Here is a 15,227-nt window from a genome sequence, read left to right as displayed (position 1 = left end):
CGACACTCATCATGTCGCCATACGCCAAACGATCATCATGCCACCATACGCCCAACAATCATCATGCTACCATACTTCAGATGATCATCATTGCATCTCACGCCCGACAATCACAATACCACCATACGCCCAACAATCATCATACCATCATACGCCCTGCTAGTCATAATGGAACCATACACCTGATGATCATCATGCCACCATAAGCTCGACAGTCATTATGTCACCATACGCCTAATGATCATCATGCCACCATACGCCCGACAATCATCATGCCATCACACTTCATTATTATGATTCCACCTCACGCCATACAATCATCATACCACCACAAGCCCAACAATCTTAATGCAACAACTCGCCTGACAATCATCATGCCACCATATGTCCGATAATGATCATGCCACCATACTTCAGATTATCATCATTCCACCTCTCGCCCGATAATCATCATGCCACCATACGTCCGACAATATCATGCCACCATACATTAGACAATCATCATGCCACCATACTCCTGACAATCATCATGGCACTATACACCCGACAATCATAATGCCACCACAGTTCATTATCATCATTCCACCACACGCCATACAATCATTATAGTACCATACGCCCAACAATCTTCATGTAACCTCTCGCCCAGCAATCATCATGCCACCATACGTCCAACAATCATCATGCCATCATACTTCAGATGATCATTGTTCCACTTCTCGCCCGATAATCATCATGCCACCTTACGTCTGACAATATCATGCCGCGATAGACCAGACAATCATCATGTCACCTTTCACCTGACATTCATCATGCCACTATACACCCGACAATCATAATGCCGACATACACCCAACAATCATAATACCGCCATACGCTCAACAATCGTCATGCTACCACACTCCTGATAATCGTCATGCCATTATACGCTCGATAGATATCATGCCACCATACACCTGACGATCATCATGCCACCATACTCCTAATGATCATCATGCCAATGTATGCCAAACGGTCATCATGCCACCATACGCCCGACAATCATCATGCCATCATATGCCTGATGATCATCATGCCACCATGCGCTCGACAGTCATCATGCCACCATATTTCTGATGATCATCATTCCACCTTACGCCCGATAATCATCATACCACCATACGCCCAACAATCATCATGCCACCATACGCCCGACGGTCATAATGCCACCATACACCTGATGATCATCATGCTACCATACGCTCGACAGTCATCATGTCGCCATACGTCTAACGATCATCATGCCACCATACGCCCCGATAATCCTCATGCTACCATACTTCATGATCATCATTCCACCACACGCCATCAATCATCATACCTCCATACGCCCAACAATCTTCATGTAACCTCTCGCCCGACAAGCATCATGCTACCATACATCCGACAATATCATGCCACCATACACCAGACAATTATCTTATCACCATACACCTGACATTCATCATGCCACTATATACCCGACAATCATAATGCCAGTGGGTTATCTTCATAGATTCCCAATTAGTTGATTGGGACGTGCAGGAAGGTCTAACTACATTTCTAATAAACTGTGCTTCTCTTTTGAGAGTTATTTAAACTACACAAAAGGGGTGGATGTCGGTAAGCGACCTAAACTACATGTAGATAGTGAAAGAAGTGTTTAATTGAAGTAAGATCGTATGGAAGAGGAAGATTCAGATCAGACTGCTGATAGCACAGGCGGAAGTAAGTTAAGAGGTGGCAGAAAGACGATGGTTCGATATAGCCTTACCGAACCTGAAGCACAGAAACCTCCCAGCACCGCTCAACCTTCCAGAACGGCCTGTCGGTCGGGAGCAATGGGCAACCCTGCCAAGGCGTCCACCGCCCGCCCGACAACCCGCCCTCAGGAACTAGTACCTGCCCGGGAGCCACGGGAGAACAGGCTAATCCCGCACACCCTATGCCAACAAAGGGGAGATGACCTTCGACCTGCTCGACGGCCGACACCAGATGTTCGAGGCAGGCCCGATTATGTTACCCTGTGCTCTTGGACCACATTCGGTAGAGGGAATGCGTCCAGGTTAGGGCTTTGACACTGCACACCTCTAGGTCCCGGTGCGTCAGCCCTAACACACCCAACAATCATAATACCGCCATACGCCCAACAACCATCATGCTGACACACTCTTGATAATCATCATGCCATCATACGCTCGACAATCATCATGCCACCATACGCCTGACGATCATCATGCCATCTTACTCCTGACGATCGTCATGCCACTGTATGGCAGACGGTCATCATGCCACCATACACCCGACAATCATCATGCCACCATATGCTTGATGATCATCATGCCATCATACTTCTGATGATCATCATTCCACCACACGCCAGATAATCATATCACCATACGCCCATTAATTATCATGCCGCCACACGCCCGACAATCATCACGCTACTATATACCCGACAATCATAATGCCACCATACACCCAACAATCATAATACCACCATACGCCCAACAATCATTATGCCACCACACGCCTGACAATCATTATGCCACCATTGGCCCCACAATCAATATGCCACCATACACGCAACAATCATAATGCCACCAAACGCCGATCAATCATCATGCCACCACACGCTTGACAGTCATCATGACACCATACGCCTGACGATCATCATGATACTATAATCCTGACGATCATCATGCCACCGTATGACAGACGGTCATCATGCCACCAAACGCCCGACAATCACCATACCACCATAGCCTGATGATCATCATGCCACCATACGCTCGATAAACACCATGCCATCATACTTCTGATGATCATCACTCCACCAAGCGCCTGACAATCATCATACCACCATACGCCAAACAATTATCGTGCCACCATACGCCCAACAGTCAAAATGCCACGATATGCCTGATGATTATCATACCACCATACGTTCAACTATCATCAAATCACCATACACCTGACGATCATCATGCCACCATACGCTTGATAATCATCATACCTCCATACTTCTGATGGTCATCATTCCACCACACGCCTGGCGATCATCATACCGCCATACGCCCAACAATTATCATGCCCCCACATGCCCGACATTCATCACGCTGCTATACGTCCGACAGTCATTATGCCACCATAAACCCAACAATTATCATATCAGCATACGCCCGACAATCATCATGTTACCATGCGCTCGACACTATCATGTCACTATACACCCGACAATCATCATGCCACCATACATCCAACATTCATCATTCCACCTACCGCCCAACAATCATCATGCCACCACACGCCCGACAATCATCATGCCACCATACGCCCGACAATCATCGCGCCACCAAACAACCAACAATCATCATGCCACCACACAGCCGACAATCATCATGCCACCATACACCCGACAATCTTCATGCCACCATGCACCCGACAATTATCATGACACTATACGCCCAACAATCATAATGCCGCCGTACGGCTAACAATCATCATGCCACCACACGCCCGACAATCAACATGTCGTAATAAGCTCAACAATCATCATGCCACAACACGCTCGACAATCATATGCCACCATAGCGCCTGACAGTCATCTTACCACTATACGCCCGACAGTCATCATGCGACCATACGCCCAACAATCATCATGCCACCATACGCTGACAGTCATCATGCCACCATACACCCAACAATCATCATGCCACCACACAACCAACAATCATCATGCAACCATACGCCCGACAATCATCATGCCACCATACACACGACAATCATCATGTCACCGTATGCCCTACAATCATCTTGCCACTTCACACCCGACAATCAACCAGTCGCCATAAGCCCAACAATCATCATGCCACCACCCGCCCGACAGACATCATGCAACCATACATCCGACAATCATCATGTCACCATACACCCAAGAATCATCGTGCCAACGCACGCTCGACAATCATTATGCCACCATACGTCCGACAATCATCATGCCAACATACACAACAATCATCATGCCACCATACACCCGACAATTATCATGGCACCACACGTCCGACAATCATCATGTCACCATACACCCCACAATCATCATTTCACGATGCACCCGATAATAATCATGCCACCATATGCCCAACAATCATAATGCCGCCACACGCCTAACAATCATCATGCCACCACACGCCCGACATTCAACATGTCGCCAAAAGCCCAACACTCATCATGCTACCACACGCCCGAAAATCATCATGCCACTATACTCCCGACAATCAACATGCCACCATACGCCTGACGATCATCATGCCACCATACACCTGACGATCATCATGCCACTATTCGGCCGACAATGATCATGCCACCATACGCCTGATATCACAATGCCACCATACGCTTGGTTATCATCATGCTACCTTAAGCTTGACAGTCATCATGTCACCATGTGCCCGTCGATCATCATGCCACCATACTCCCGACATTCATCATGCTACTATACTTCTGATGATCATCATTCCAACACACGCTCAACAATCATACCACCATACGCCCAACAATCATCATGCCACCAAACACCCGACAATTATCATGCCACCACACGCCCGACATCCATCATGCCACCATACTTCTGATGATCATCATTCCACCACACGCACAACAATCATACCACCATACGCCCAACAATCATCATGCCAATAAATACCCGACAATCATCATGCCACCATACACCTTAACAATTTTCATGCCACCACACGCCCGACAATCATGTAATCATACACCCGACAATCATCATGTCATCATACACTCGACGATCATCATGCCTTTTTTTTTTCTACCACATCCAACTATTAATGAAGGTGCTGAAAACTATTTACTAAAAGTGCATCATTCTACAAGGTAAGGAGATATTTGCATATGTCGATAGTGAAAGAAGAGGTTGTTAGTCGGAGCAAAGGCAGAAGTATGATGAGACATAGGCAGTACAAATGGTGGTTGGGTACCTTACCTTACCCAACACGACTCACTGCAATCCAGCTCCCAGCACTGCTCACCATCCAGTGCGGCCTAACGGGCAGAAGTAACAGGTTATCCTGCCAAGACGCCTACTCTTCTGCAACACCAAACCGCCATCGGGAACTGGTACTCGCCATGAAATCCTCGAGGGGACGAACAGCCAGTCGTCACCCATGAGCGCTCAAAGGGGAACCCACCCAAGCCAACCCGAATGCCAACACCAATGTTACGAAGCAGGCAGCCGATTGCTAACTTGTGCTCTTGGACCATGTCCTGTAAAGGGAGTGGGTCCAGGTTAGTGCTTTCATGGAGTACACTCAAGGTCCCGGTAGGAAAGCCCTAATCCTCTGAGAGCACTCGCACTCTCTTGACACCATGAGTCTCGCCAGTTAAGTGTGGCAGATGTCACGCTCACGGTGTCTTTACCGGTTAGTTTCCATACGCCCCAAAGGACCTTCGGGGTACCGCAATAGCTGCGCTGAGGGCGCAAAGTAAACTCCAGAGGATTGCGTATCTATGATGCAAGTCTCCGACCCTCTGGAAGCCACAGTGTCCGGCTTCCGCAAGGACCCTGCAACAAGAATATGAGGCTCGCAGATCACCCCGAAACCCTTTTGCCTCAACCGTCCGGTTAAAAGGCATTAATGTTATCATGCCTTTTCACCCGACCCCCATGGGTACGTGGGCATACCTATGCGATATGCCCATTGTACCGGGCGTGTGACAAGTGTCACAGAGGACGGAGATATCGGGTCGGCCTCTTTTAACCCTGGTGGGGGTGGGGTGTGTTTCCGATTTCACTTGGACAGCCTTAACATAGTAACTGCCCGTGAGGGGTCGAGTCCCACTGGCGACCCATCTGCTGACCTGTAGCGCAGCAGTAGACGGAGCGAGACCAGACCCATCGTAGGTACTTACTAGGTTAGCCCTTCATGCGTGTGATCGTTCGGTCTTATTGCTCGCCTGTCGACCAGCAATGCATGTGGTGTTCGACCAACTCTGCAACTTTCTTAGTATTGTAGGTTCTTGGACCACCGGCTCAATCACCGGGTCAGGCGAGATGAGCAATTTCTCGAATCTGGCTTGTTTATTTAGCCGGACGGTCGAGACAAAATCAGGTATTCCCAAACCACCATACTCTGCCGCTCAGTGGAAGAAAGCGCAGGGCGCGTCATGGGGCAGGCGGAGCCAACGGCGAACCGCCGCTCTAACCTGCCTGTCCATGCGCGATAGCTGCGTATTACATACCTCCCTCAGCACCAGGCGATGCATCAATTTAGGTACGAGGTAGTCAGGATGGCAATCCTCTGCTGAGGTTTTAGAGGGGTCCTGGTGATGCTGGTATGCCCCTCTTTTAGCAGGGCACCGTAGGATGTCCGCCTACCCCATGCCCCGACGAGAACACCGAGTTACTTATAATCGTCTGCAGCGTCCATGGAGCCGATAGAGCTGCCCAAGACTTTAAACGTCCTGTTTTTGTTGATGTACCAAGTCTTGCGTTTGCCGTCGATCTCCAGGCTGAGGGACCGACATTTTCTCGGGTTTACTTGAACCAACCCCGTGTGAGAGTCAACGCCATGTTTTCTATTTCCTTATGCAGACCGCCCACCGTCTGCGCCACCAAAACCGAGTCGTTGACGAAGGCAAGTCTGGCACCTTTTGGTCGCCAAATCTGATCCCCACACCTGATTCCTTAACCCTTGTGATACCTTCATCGATCACAAGTTTAAAAAAAATGGGTGATAGGGGATCGCCCCGTTTGACCCCACGACTTATTTTTACCTCTTCCAATAACTCGCCGTTATCTTCGATATGGGTGAAAGATTGGTCGAACGTCGACATGATGTATTCCCTGACGGGGGCAGGAATGCCCTTACGCAACATGACCCGCTCGATAGTGGTATGATTAACACTCTCGAATGCTTTGGCCATGTTGAGAACTACCAGGTGTATCCGTTCACAGAGACGAATGTCTTTTGAGCTCCATCGACCTGGACGAGGATCGAGATGCGGCTGCTAAGGATCTTGTGTTACAGACGGACTACAGCACACGAGATGGTGATCGGTCAGTAGTCATTGTGCTGTATAGGATTTGGTACCTTAGGTATCAGTACCGTCGTGCAGAGCACCCGCAGAGGAATAGACTTCAAGAACCTTGTCTGCATTCCTTCGGGACCGGGGGCCGATGTTTTAGTGGCTTTAAGGTGGTGTGCTACCTCTCCCACGGTTAGAACCTCTGCTAGTGGTTCGTCTGATAGGTCGCAATCTGTAATGGCACGTCTGTCCGGTTCGGATGGCCGGGAGAAGAGGGCTCCCCAAAGGGGGTAAAGGGCTTCCCGCCCAATGGTTGGCGGTACCTCCCACTCGCCTTAATGGACCTGTTCAGCGGCTGGCGATTTATTCTTGCGGTAAAGCCGCGGTTTCCGCGCACAGGAGCCCCGTCTGTCTGGCGATCATTGCGCGCGCTCGCTTGTTATCCTGTTACGCCCTCACTACAATCCTGGCGGTCTGAAGGTGAGCCACAGGAATTTGCCAACTTTTTAGCGTGTTCTATAGCTACCCTGATGGCGGAGAGGTTGTCCCCTTAGCGCAAATGTCCGAGGGCAGCATTTAAGACTCCTTCGCCCCACACAAGATTTGTTGGGCCAGGCCCTAGCGTGTCGAGGTAGGACACAGTCTCCGCGACCAAAAAGGGTCCCTTGGAGCGTCCGGGATAGATAAAACCGTGGGGTATTCTCCACCACCACCAGGAGCGACAGGCTCTCCCCCAACGAGGACAGCCCCGTCCCCCGCACTGGTGGAGCCTCCCCCACCGGAGTTGGCACGCACGCGCCCAGCAATCGTAATGCCGTCATATGCTCAACAATCATCATGCCACCACACGCCCAACAGTCAACATGGCACTATACGCCCGACAATCAACATGCCGCCTTAAGTCCACCAATCATCATGCCACCGCAAGCCTGAAAATCACCGTGCCACCTTCCGCCCGACGGTCGTCATGCCGCCATACGCCAGACAATCACCGTGCCACCATACGCCCAACATTCATCATGCTACCATCACCCAACAATCATCATGCCACCATACGCCCAACAATCATCATCCTATCATACGAATGGCAAACATCATACCGCCATACGCCCGACAATCACCGTGCCACCATACGCCCATCATTCATCATGCTACCATACAAAAAACAATCATCATGCCACCATACGCCCAACAATCATCATCCTACTATACGAATGACAAACATCATATCGCCATACGCCCGACAATCATTGTACCACCATACACCCTACAATCATTATGCCAAAATGCACCCAACAATCATCAAGCCACCAAACGCCCAACAGCCATCATGCTAATATACATCCAACAATCATCATGCCACTACACACCCAACAATTATCATACCACCATACGCCCAACAATCATCATACCACTATACGCCTAACAATCATCGTTCTGCCACACATCCGATAATCATCATTCCACCATACGCACGACAATCATCACGCCACCATACACACAACAATCACCGTGCCACCATACGCCCAACAATTATTACGCCACCATACACACAACAATCACCGTGCCATCATACGCCCAACAATCATCATCCCACCATACGCCCAACAATCATAATGGTACCATACGCCCAACAATCATCAAGCCAACACACGCCAGACAATCATCATGTCACCATACACCCGACAATAATCATGCCACAATACACCCGACAATCATCATCCCACCATACGCCCAACAATCATAATGCCACTATACACCCGACAATCATCATCCCACCATACGCTCAACAATCATCATGCCATCACACGCTCGACAATCATCATGCCACCTTACACCCAACAATCATCATGCCAGAACACGCCCGATAATCATCACGTCACCGTACACTGAACAATCATCATGCCATAATACACCCGACATTCATCATGCCTCCATACACATGACAATCATCATGCCACCATATGCCCGACAATCAACATGCCACCATACAACCGACAATTACCGTGCCACGATACGCCCAACAATCATCATACAATCATACACCCAACAATCACCATAAGCACGACAATCATCATGCCACCATACACCCGACAATCATCATGCCACCATATGCCCAACAATCACCGTGTCATCATACGCTCAATAGTCATCATGATACCATACGCCTTACAATCATCATGCCACCATATGTTCTAAAATCATCATACCACCATACACCCAACGCTCATTATACCATCATGCGCCCAACAATCATTATTCCACCATGCAAGGACAATTATCATGCTGCCATACGCCCAACAATCATCGTGCCACCATGCGTCCTACAATCATCATGCCACTATGAACCCAACAACTGTCATGCCACCATACACCCGACAATTATCATGTCAGCACACACCCGACAATCATCATGTCACCATACACTTGACAATCAACATGCCCCCACACCCCGACAATCATCATGCCACCACACTCCCGACAATCATCATGCCACCATACTCCCAACAATCATGATGCAACAACATGTCCGACAGTCATGATGCCACCATACGCCAGTCATCATTCCACCATACGCACGACAATCATCATGCCTCCATACGCCCAACAGCCATCATCTTACTGTACTTCTGATGATCATCATGCCAGAAAACGCTCCACAGTCATCATGCACTAATACGCCTGAAGATCATCATGTCACCATACTCATGACTATCTTCATGCCACCATACACCCGACAATCATCATGCCACCGTACACCTGATGTTCATAATGAACTCCATACGCTTGATGATCATCATATCATACGCTTGACAGTCATCAAGTCACCATATGCCTAACGATCATCATGCCCGACAACCATCATGACACCATAAATCTGATGATCATCTTTCCACCACACGCCCGACTATCAACATACCACAATACACCCGACAATCATCATGCCACCATACGTCTGATGATCATAATGCCATCATACCCTTGATGATCATCATGTCATCATACTCTCGACAGTCATCAAGTCACCATACTCCTGACGATCTATCATGCCATCGTGCAAATGACAATCATCATAGCACCATACGCCTGATAATCATTTCATCACACGCCCGATAATCATCATGCCACCGTACGTCCAACAATCATCATGCCATCACACGCCCGACAAACATCATGCCACCATACACCCGACTATTGTCATGCCACGACACGCCCGAAAATCATCATGTCACCATACACCGGACAATTATCATGCCATTTTCTTCATAGATTCCCAATTAATGATGGGCCATACAGGAAAGTCTAACTACTTCTACTTCTGTGCTTTTCTTTTGTAATTAAATACTACAAAACAGGGGTGGTTGTCGGTAAGCGACCTAACTACGTGTTGATAGTGAAAGAAGTTGTTAATTGAGGGAAGGAGTGTATGGACACTATAAGAGGAAGATTTAAGATCAGACTGCTGATAGCATAGGTAGAAGTAAGTTAAGAGGTGGCAGTTAGATGATGGTTCGAAATATACCTTACTGACTAAAAAACACAGCGACCTTCCAGCACCGCTCACCTTCTAGTACGGCCTGTCGCACGGAAGCAATGGGCAACCCCGCCAAGGCGTCCACCGCCCGTCCGACAACCCGACCTCAGGAATTGGTACCTGCCATTGGAGCCACGGGAGAACAGCCTAATCCCGCACACCCCAAGCCCATAAAGGGGGAAATGACCTTCGCCTGCCCGGCGGCCGACACCAGATGGACAAGGCAGGCTCCGATTGCTAAACTGTGCTCTTGGACCACATCCTGTGAAGGGAGTGGGTCCAGGTTAGGGCTTTGAAGGTGCACACCTCAAGGTCCTGGTACGTCAGCCCTAACCCTCTGGGAGCACTCGCGCTTTCTTGGCACCATGCACCACGCCAATTTAATGTGGCAGATGTTACATGCACGGTGCCTTTTCCGGTAGATTCCCGTACGCCTTGCAAGACTTCCGGGGTGCCGTAGTAGCTGCACTTATGCTGGTGTGCAGCTGAAAGAGCGAAATGGACCCCAGAGACCTGAGTGTCTATTATATAGGCCTCTGTACCTTTGGAAGCCACGATGTCCGGCTTCCGAAAGGACCCCACAATCGGAATGCGCGGCTCGCAGGACACCTCGTAACCCCTCTGCCTCAATCGGCACTGATGTTGTCGTGCCTCTTTACCGTAAACTCCCGCCATGGGTACGGAGGCACATCTGTGTGATGTGCCCGAGTGTACCCGGCTTCTGACAGGTGTCACAGAGGCCGTTGATCTCGGGCCGGCCTCTGGACGCCCTGGCAGGGGTGGACAAAGCGACAATCCTCACTTGGACGGCCTTCACGTAGTCAGAACCGGACAGGAAACGATTCCCGCTGTTCACCCATCTGCTAACCTGAGGCACGGCAGCAGATGGAGCGAAACCCGCACCGTCGACGGTGCTGACCAGATTGGCCCTCCCTACGTGTAGGCGTTCGGTTTTATTACCCGCTTGCCGATCAGCTATGCATGCGAGTCCAGTCCAGCGATGCAGCTTGCTCATCACTGCAGGCTCCCGGACAGCCGCATGAATAACCGGGTCGGTCGAGGTGAGTAATTTTTCGAACCGCGCTTGTTTATTCAGCCGGACGGTTGAAACAAAGTCCGGTATACCCAGCCCACCATCTCTAGCTGCCGAGTGGAAGTATGCACAAGGCACGTCATGGGCTAGGCGCAGTCAGCGGCGGACCGCCACTCGCACTTGCCTGTCCATACGTGCTAATTGTGTCTTATAAACTTCCCCCAACACCAGTCGATGCATGAGCTTAGGCATTAGAAGTCCCACAAGCAACGCAATCCGCTGTTGAGGTTTTAGAGGGGCTCTGGTGATGTTAAGGAGCCCCTCTTCTAGCAGGGCACCGTAGGACTTTCGCCGGCCCCCAGCTCTGACAAGAACGCCGAGGTACTTATATTCGTCCTCAGCACTCATGAATCCGACAGCGCTGCCCAAGACTTGGAACGTCCTATTTCTATTGACGTACCAAGTCTTACGCTTGCCGTCGACCTCCATGCTGAGGGTACGACATTTCCCTGGGTTAACTTGAAGCCCACCCCCCGCGAGCGTCTCGGCCATTACGTTCATTGCCTGCTGCAGGCCAGTGGGCGTCTGCGCTACCAGGACCAAATCATCGGCAAACGCCAATGCTTATACCTTTTGGTCACCCAACCTAACCCCTACACCAGTCTCCTTCACCCTTGCGATTCCTTCGTCAATCACAAGGCTGGAGAGAGTTGGTGATAGTGGGTCACCCTGCTTGACCCCACGGGTCATATTTATTTTCTCCGACATCTCGCCGCTGCCTTCGATGTAAGTGAAGGCTCGGTCATACGTCGGCATGACATATGCCCTGACGGGGGCTGGAATGCCCTTCCGCGACATGGCCCGCTCGATAGTGCTGTGATTAACACTACCGAATGCTTTGGCCACGTCGAGGAATGCTAGGTGCACACCGTGGGCGTGTGCCCGCGCACGACCGACGATCGCATCCAAGATCGTGAGATTCTCAAGGCATCCGTCCACTGGGACGAATGCCTTTTGAGCTCAAACAATCTGGACGAGGCTCGAGATGCGGCCATATGCCCAATGATTATCTTGACACCATACACCCGACAATCATCCTGCCACCATACACCCGACAATAATCATGCTATCATATGCCTAACAATCATAATGTCACCATATGTCCAACAATAACTCGGCACCACACGCCCGACAGTCATCATGCCGCCATACTCCGACAATCATGTTAGCTACATGTTGATAGTGAAGGAAGTTGTTAATTTAGGGAAGGAGTGTATGGACACAGTAAGAGGAAGATTTTAAGATCAGACTACCGATAGCATAGACAGAAGTAAGTTAAGAGGTGGCAGTCAGATGATAGTTCGAATACCTTACCTTACCTACCGAATGAACACACGATGACTTTCCAGCACCGCTGGAAAGTACGGCCTGTCGCGCGGAAGCAATGGGCAGCCCCGCCAAGGCGTCCACTGTCCGTCACGACATCCCGACCTCAGGAACCGGTACCTCCCCTTGGAGCTACGGGAGAACAGCCTAACCCCGCACACCCCAAGCACACAAAGGGGGAAATGACCTTCGCCAACCCGTTGGTCGACACCAGATGGACAAGGCTGGCTCCGATTATCAACCTGTGCTCTTGGACCACATCCTGTGAAGGGAGTGGGTCCAGGTTAGAGCTTTGACAGTGCACACCTCACTATTCTGGTACGTCAGCCCTAACCCTCTGAGAGCACTCGCACTTTCTTGGCATCATGCGCCACGCTAATTCAATGTGGCAGATGTCACATGCACGGTGCCTTTGCCGGTGAAATCCCGTGCGCCCTGTAAGACTTCCGGGGTGCCGTAATAGCTGCACTTGTTTTGGTGTGCAGCCGAAAGTGCGAAATGGACCCCCGAGACGTGTGTGTCGATTACGAAGGCCTCTGTGCCTTTGGAAGCCACGATGTCCGAAAGGACTCCACAATCGGAATGCGGGGCTCGCAGGACACCTCGTAACCCCTCTGTCTCAGTCGTCCGGCCAAATAGGCACTGATATTATCGTGCCTCTTTACCCTCCCGCCATGAGTTCGGGGGCACATTTGAATGATGTGCCCGAGCGTACCCAGCTTCTGACAGATATCACAGAGGCCGTTGATCTCACGCCGGCCTCTGGAAGCTATGGCAGGGGTGGGTAAAGCGCCAATCCTCATTCGGACGGCCTTCACGTGGTCAGAACCAGACAGGAAACTGTTCCCGCTGTTCACCCATCAGCTGACCTGAGGCACGGCAGCAGATGGAGCGAGACCAGCCCTCCATGCGTGATGGCGATGGACGTTGTTCCCCGCGTGCCGACCAGCAATGTACGCGGCTCCAGTCCAGCGTTGCAGCTTGCTCAACAGTGTAGGCTCCCGGACAGCCGCCTGAATCACCGGGTCGGTCAAGGGGAGTAACGTCTCGAACCTGGCTTGCTTATTTAACCGAACGGTCAAGACAAAGTCTGGTATACCCAGCCCATCATCTCCTGCCGCCGAGTGGAAGTATGCACAAGGCACATCATGGGCTAGGCGCAGCCAGCGGCGAACCTCCACTCGCATCCGCCTGCCCATGCGTGCTAATTGTGTCTTATAGACTTCACTCAGCACCCAGTGATGCATGAGCTTGGGCACCGGATGTCCTACAAGTAACTCCATCCGTTGTTGAGGTTTTAGAGGGGCTCTGGTGATGTTATGGAGCCCCTCTTCTAGCAGGGCACCGTAGGACTTTCGCTGGCCTCCTGCTCCGACAAGGATGCCAAGGTACTTATAAGCGTCCTCAGCATTCAAGGATCCGATGGAGCCACCCAAGACTTGGAACGTCCTGTTCTTATTGACGTACCAAGTCTTGCGCTTGCCATCGACCTCCATGCTGAGGATACGACATTTCCCGGGGTTTACTTGAAGCCCATTCCCCGCGAGGGTCTCTACCATTACGTTAATATCCCGTTGCAAGCCAGTGGGCGTCTTCGCAACCAGGACCAAATCGTCGGCAAATGCCAGTGCTGAGACCTTCTGGTTACCTAACCCAGCCCTTACACCAGTCTCCACCCTTGCGATTCCCTCGTCAATCACAAGGCTGAAGAGAATAGGTGATAGTGGGTCACCTTGCTTGACCCCACTAGTCATGTTGATTCTCTCCGACATCCCGTCGCTGCCTTCGATGTGTGTGAAGGCTCGGTCATACATCGACATGACATATACCCTGACGATGGTTGGAATGCCCTTCCGCGACATGGCCCGCTCGATAGTGCTATGATTAACACTATCGAATGCTTTGGCCATGTCGAGAAATGCCAGGTGCACACCGTGGGCGTGTGCCCGTGCACGACCGACGATCGCACCCAAGATCGTGAGTTTCTCGAGGCATCCGTCCATAGGAACGAATGCCTTTTGAGCTCCATCGATCTGGACGAGGCTCGAGATGCGGCTGCTCAGAATCTTATGGAGCAGACGGACTACGGCACAAGAGATGGTAATCGGCTTGTAGTCCTTGGGTTCAGTTGGGTTAGGTACTTTTGGAATTAGCACCGTGCGATTTGCCTTGAGTGGTTCCGTCAACGCAGACGTGGTTAGCCAC

General features: G+C 50.6%; 1 protein-coding gene across 1 annotated transcript in view; it reads right to left on the bottom strand.

Moving 5' to 3' along the window:
- Window positions 1–6,966, bottom strand: part of LOC139763338 (roundabout homolog 1-like) — a 192,274-nt gene extending 185,308 nt beyond the window's left edge. Inside the window, exons 1-4 of the mRNA XM_071689358.1 lie at window positions 6,644–6,966; window positions 6,448–6,552; window positions 5,500–5,605; window positions 5,169–5,307 (exon numbers count right to left, since the gene is read on the bottom strand). Of these exons, the coding sequence (XP_071545459.1) occupies window positions 5,169–5,307; window positions 5,500–5,605; window positions 6,448–6,552; window positions 6,644–6,966 (673 nt within the window). The remainder of the gene's footprint in view (window positions 1–5,168; window positions 5,308–5,499; window positions 5,606–6,447; window positions 6,553–6,643) is intronic.
- Between the last annotated feature and the right edge of the window lie 8,261 nt (window positions 6,967–15,227).

Source organism: Panulirus ornatus, chromosome 46 (assembly GCF_036320965.1).
Source record: "Panulirus ornatus isolate Po-2019 chromosome 46, ASM3632096v1, whole genome shotgun sequence".
Taxonomy (NCBI): Eukaryota; Metazoa; Arthropoda; class Malacostraca; order Decapoda; family Palinuridae; genus Panulirus; species Panulirus ornatus.
Note: the sequence above shows the minus strand (reverse complement) of the source record. Positions and strands in the feature narration are given on the sequence as shown.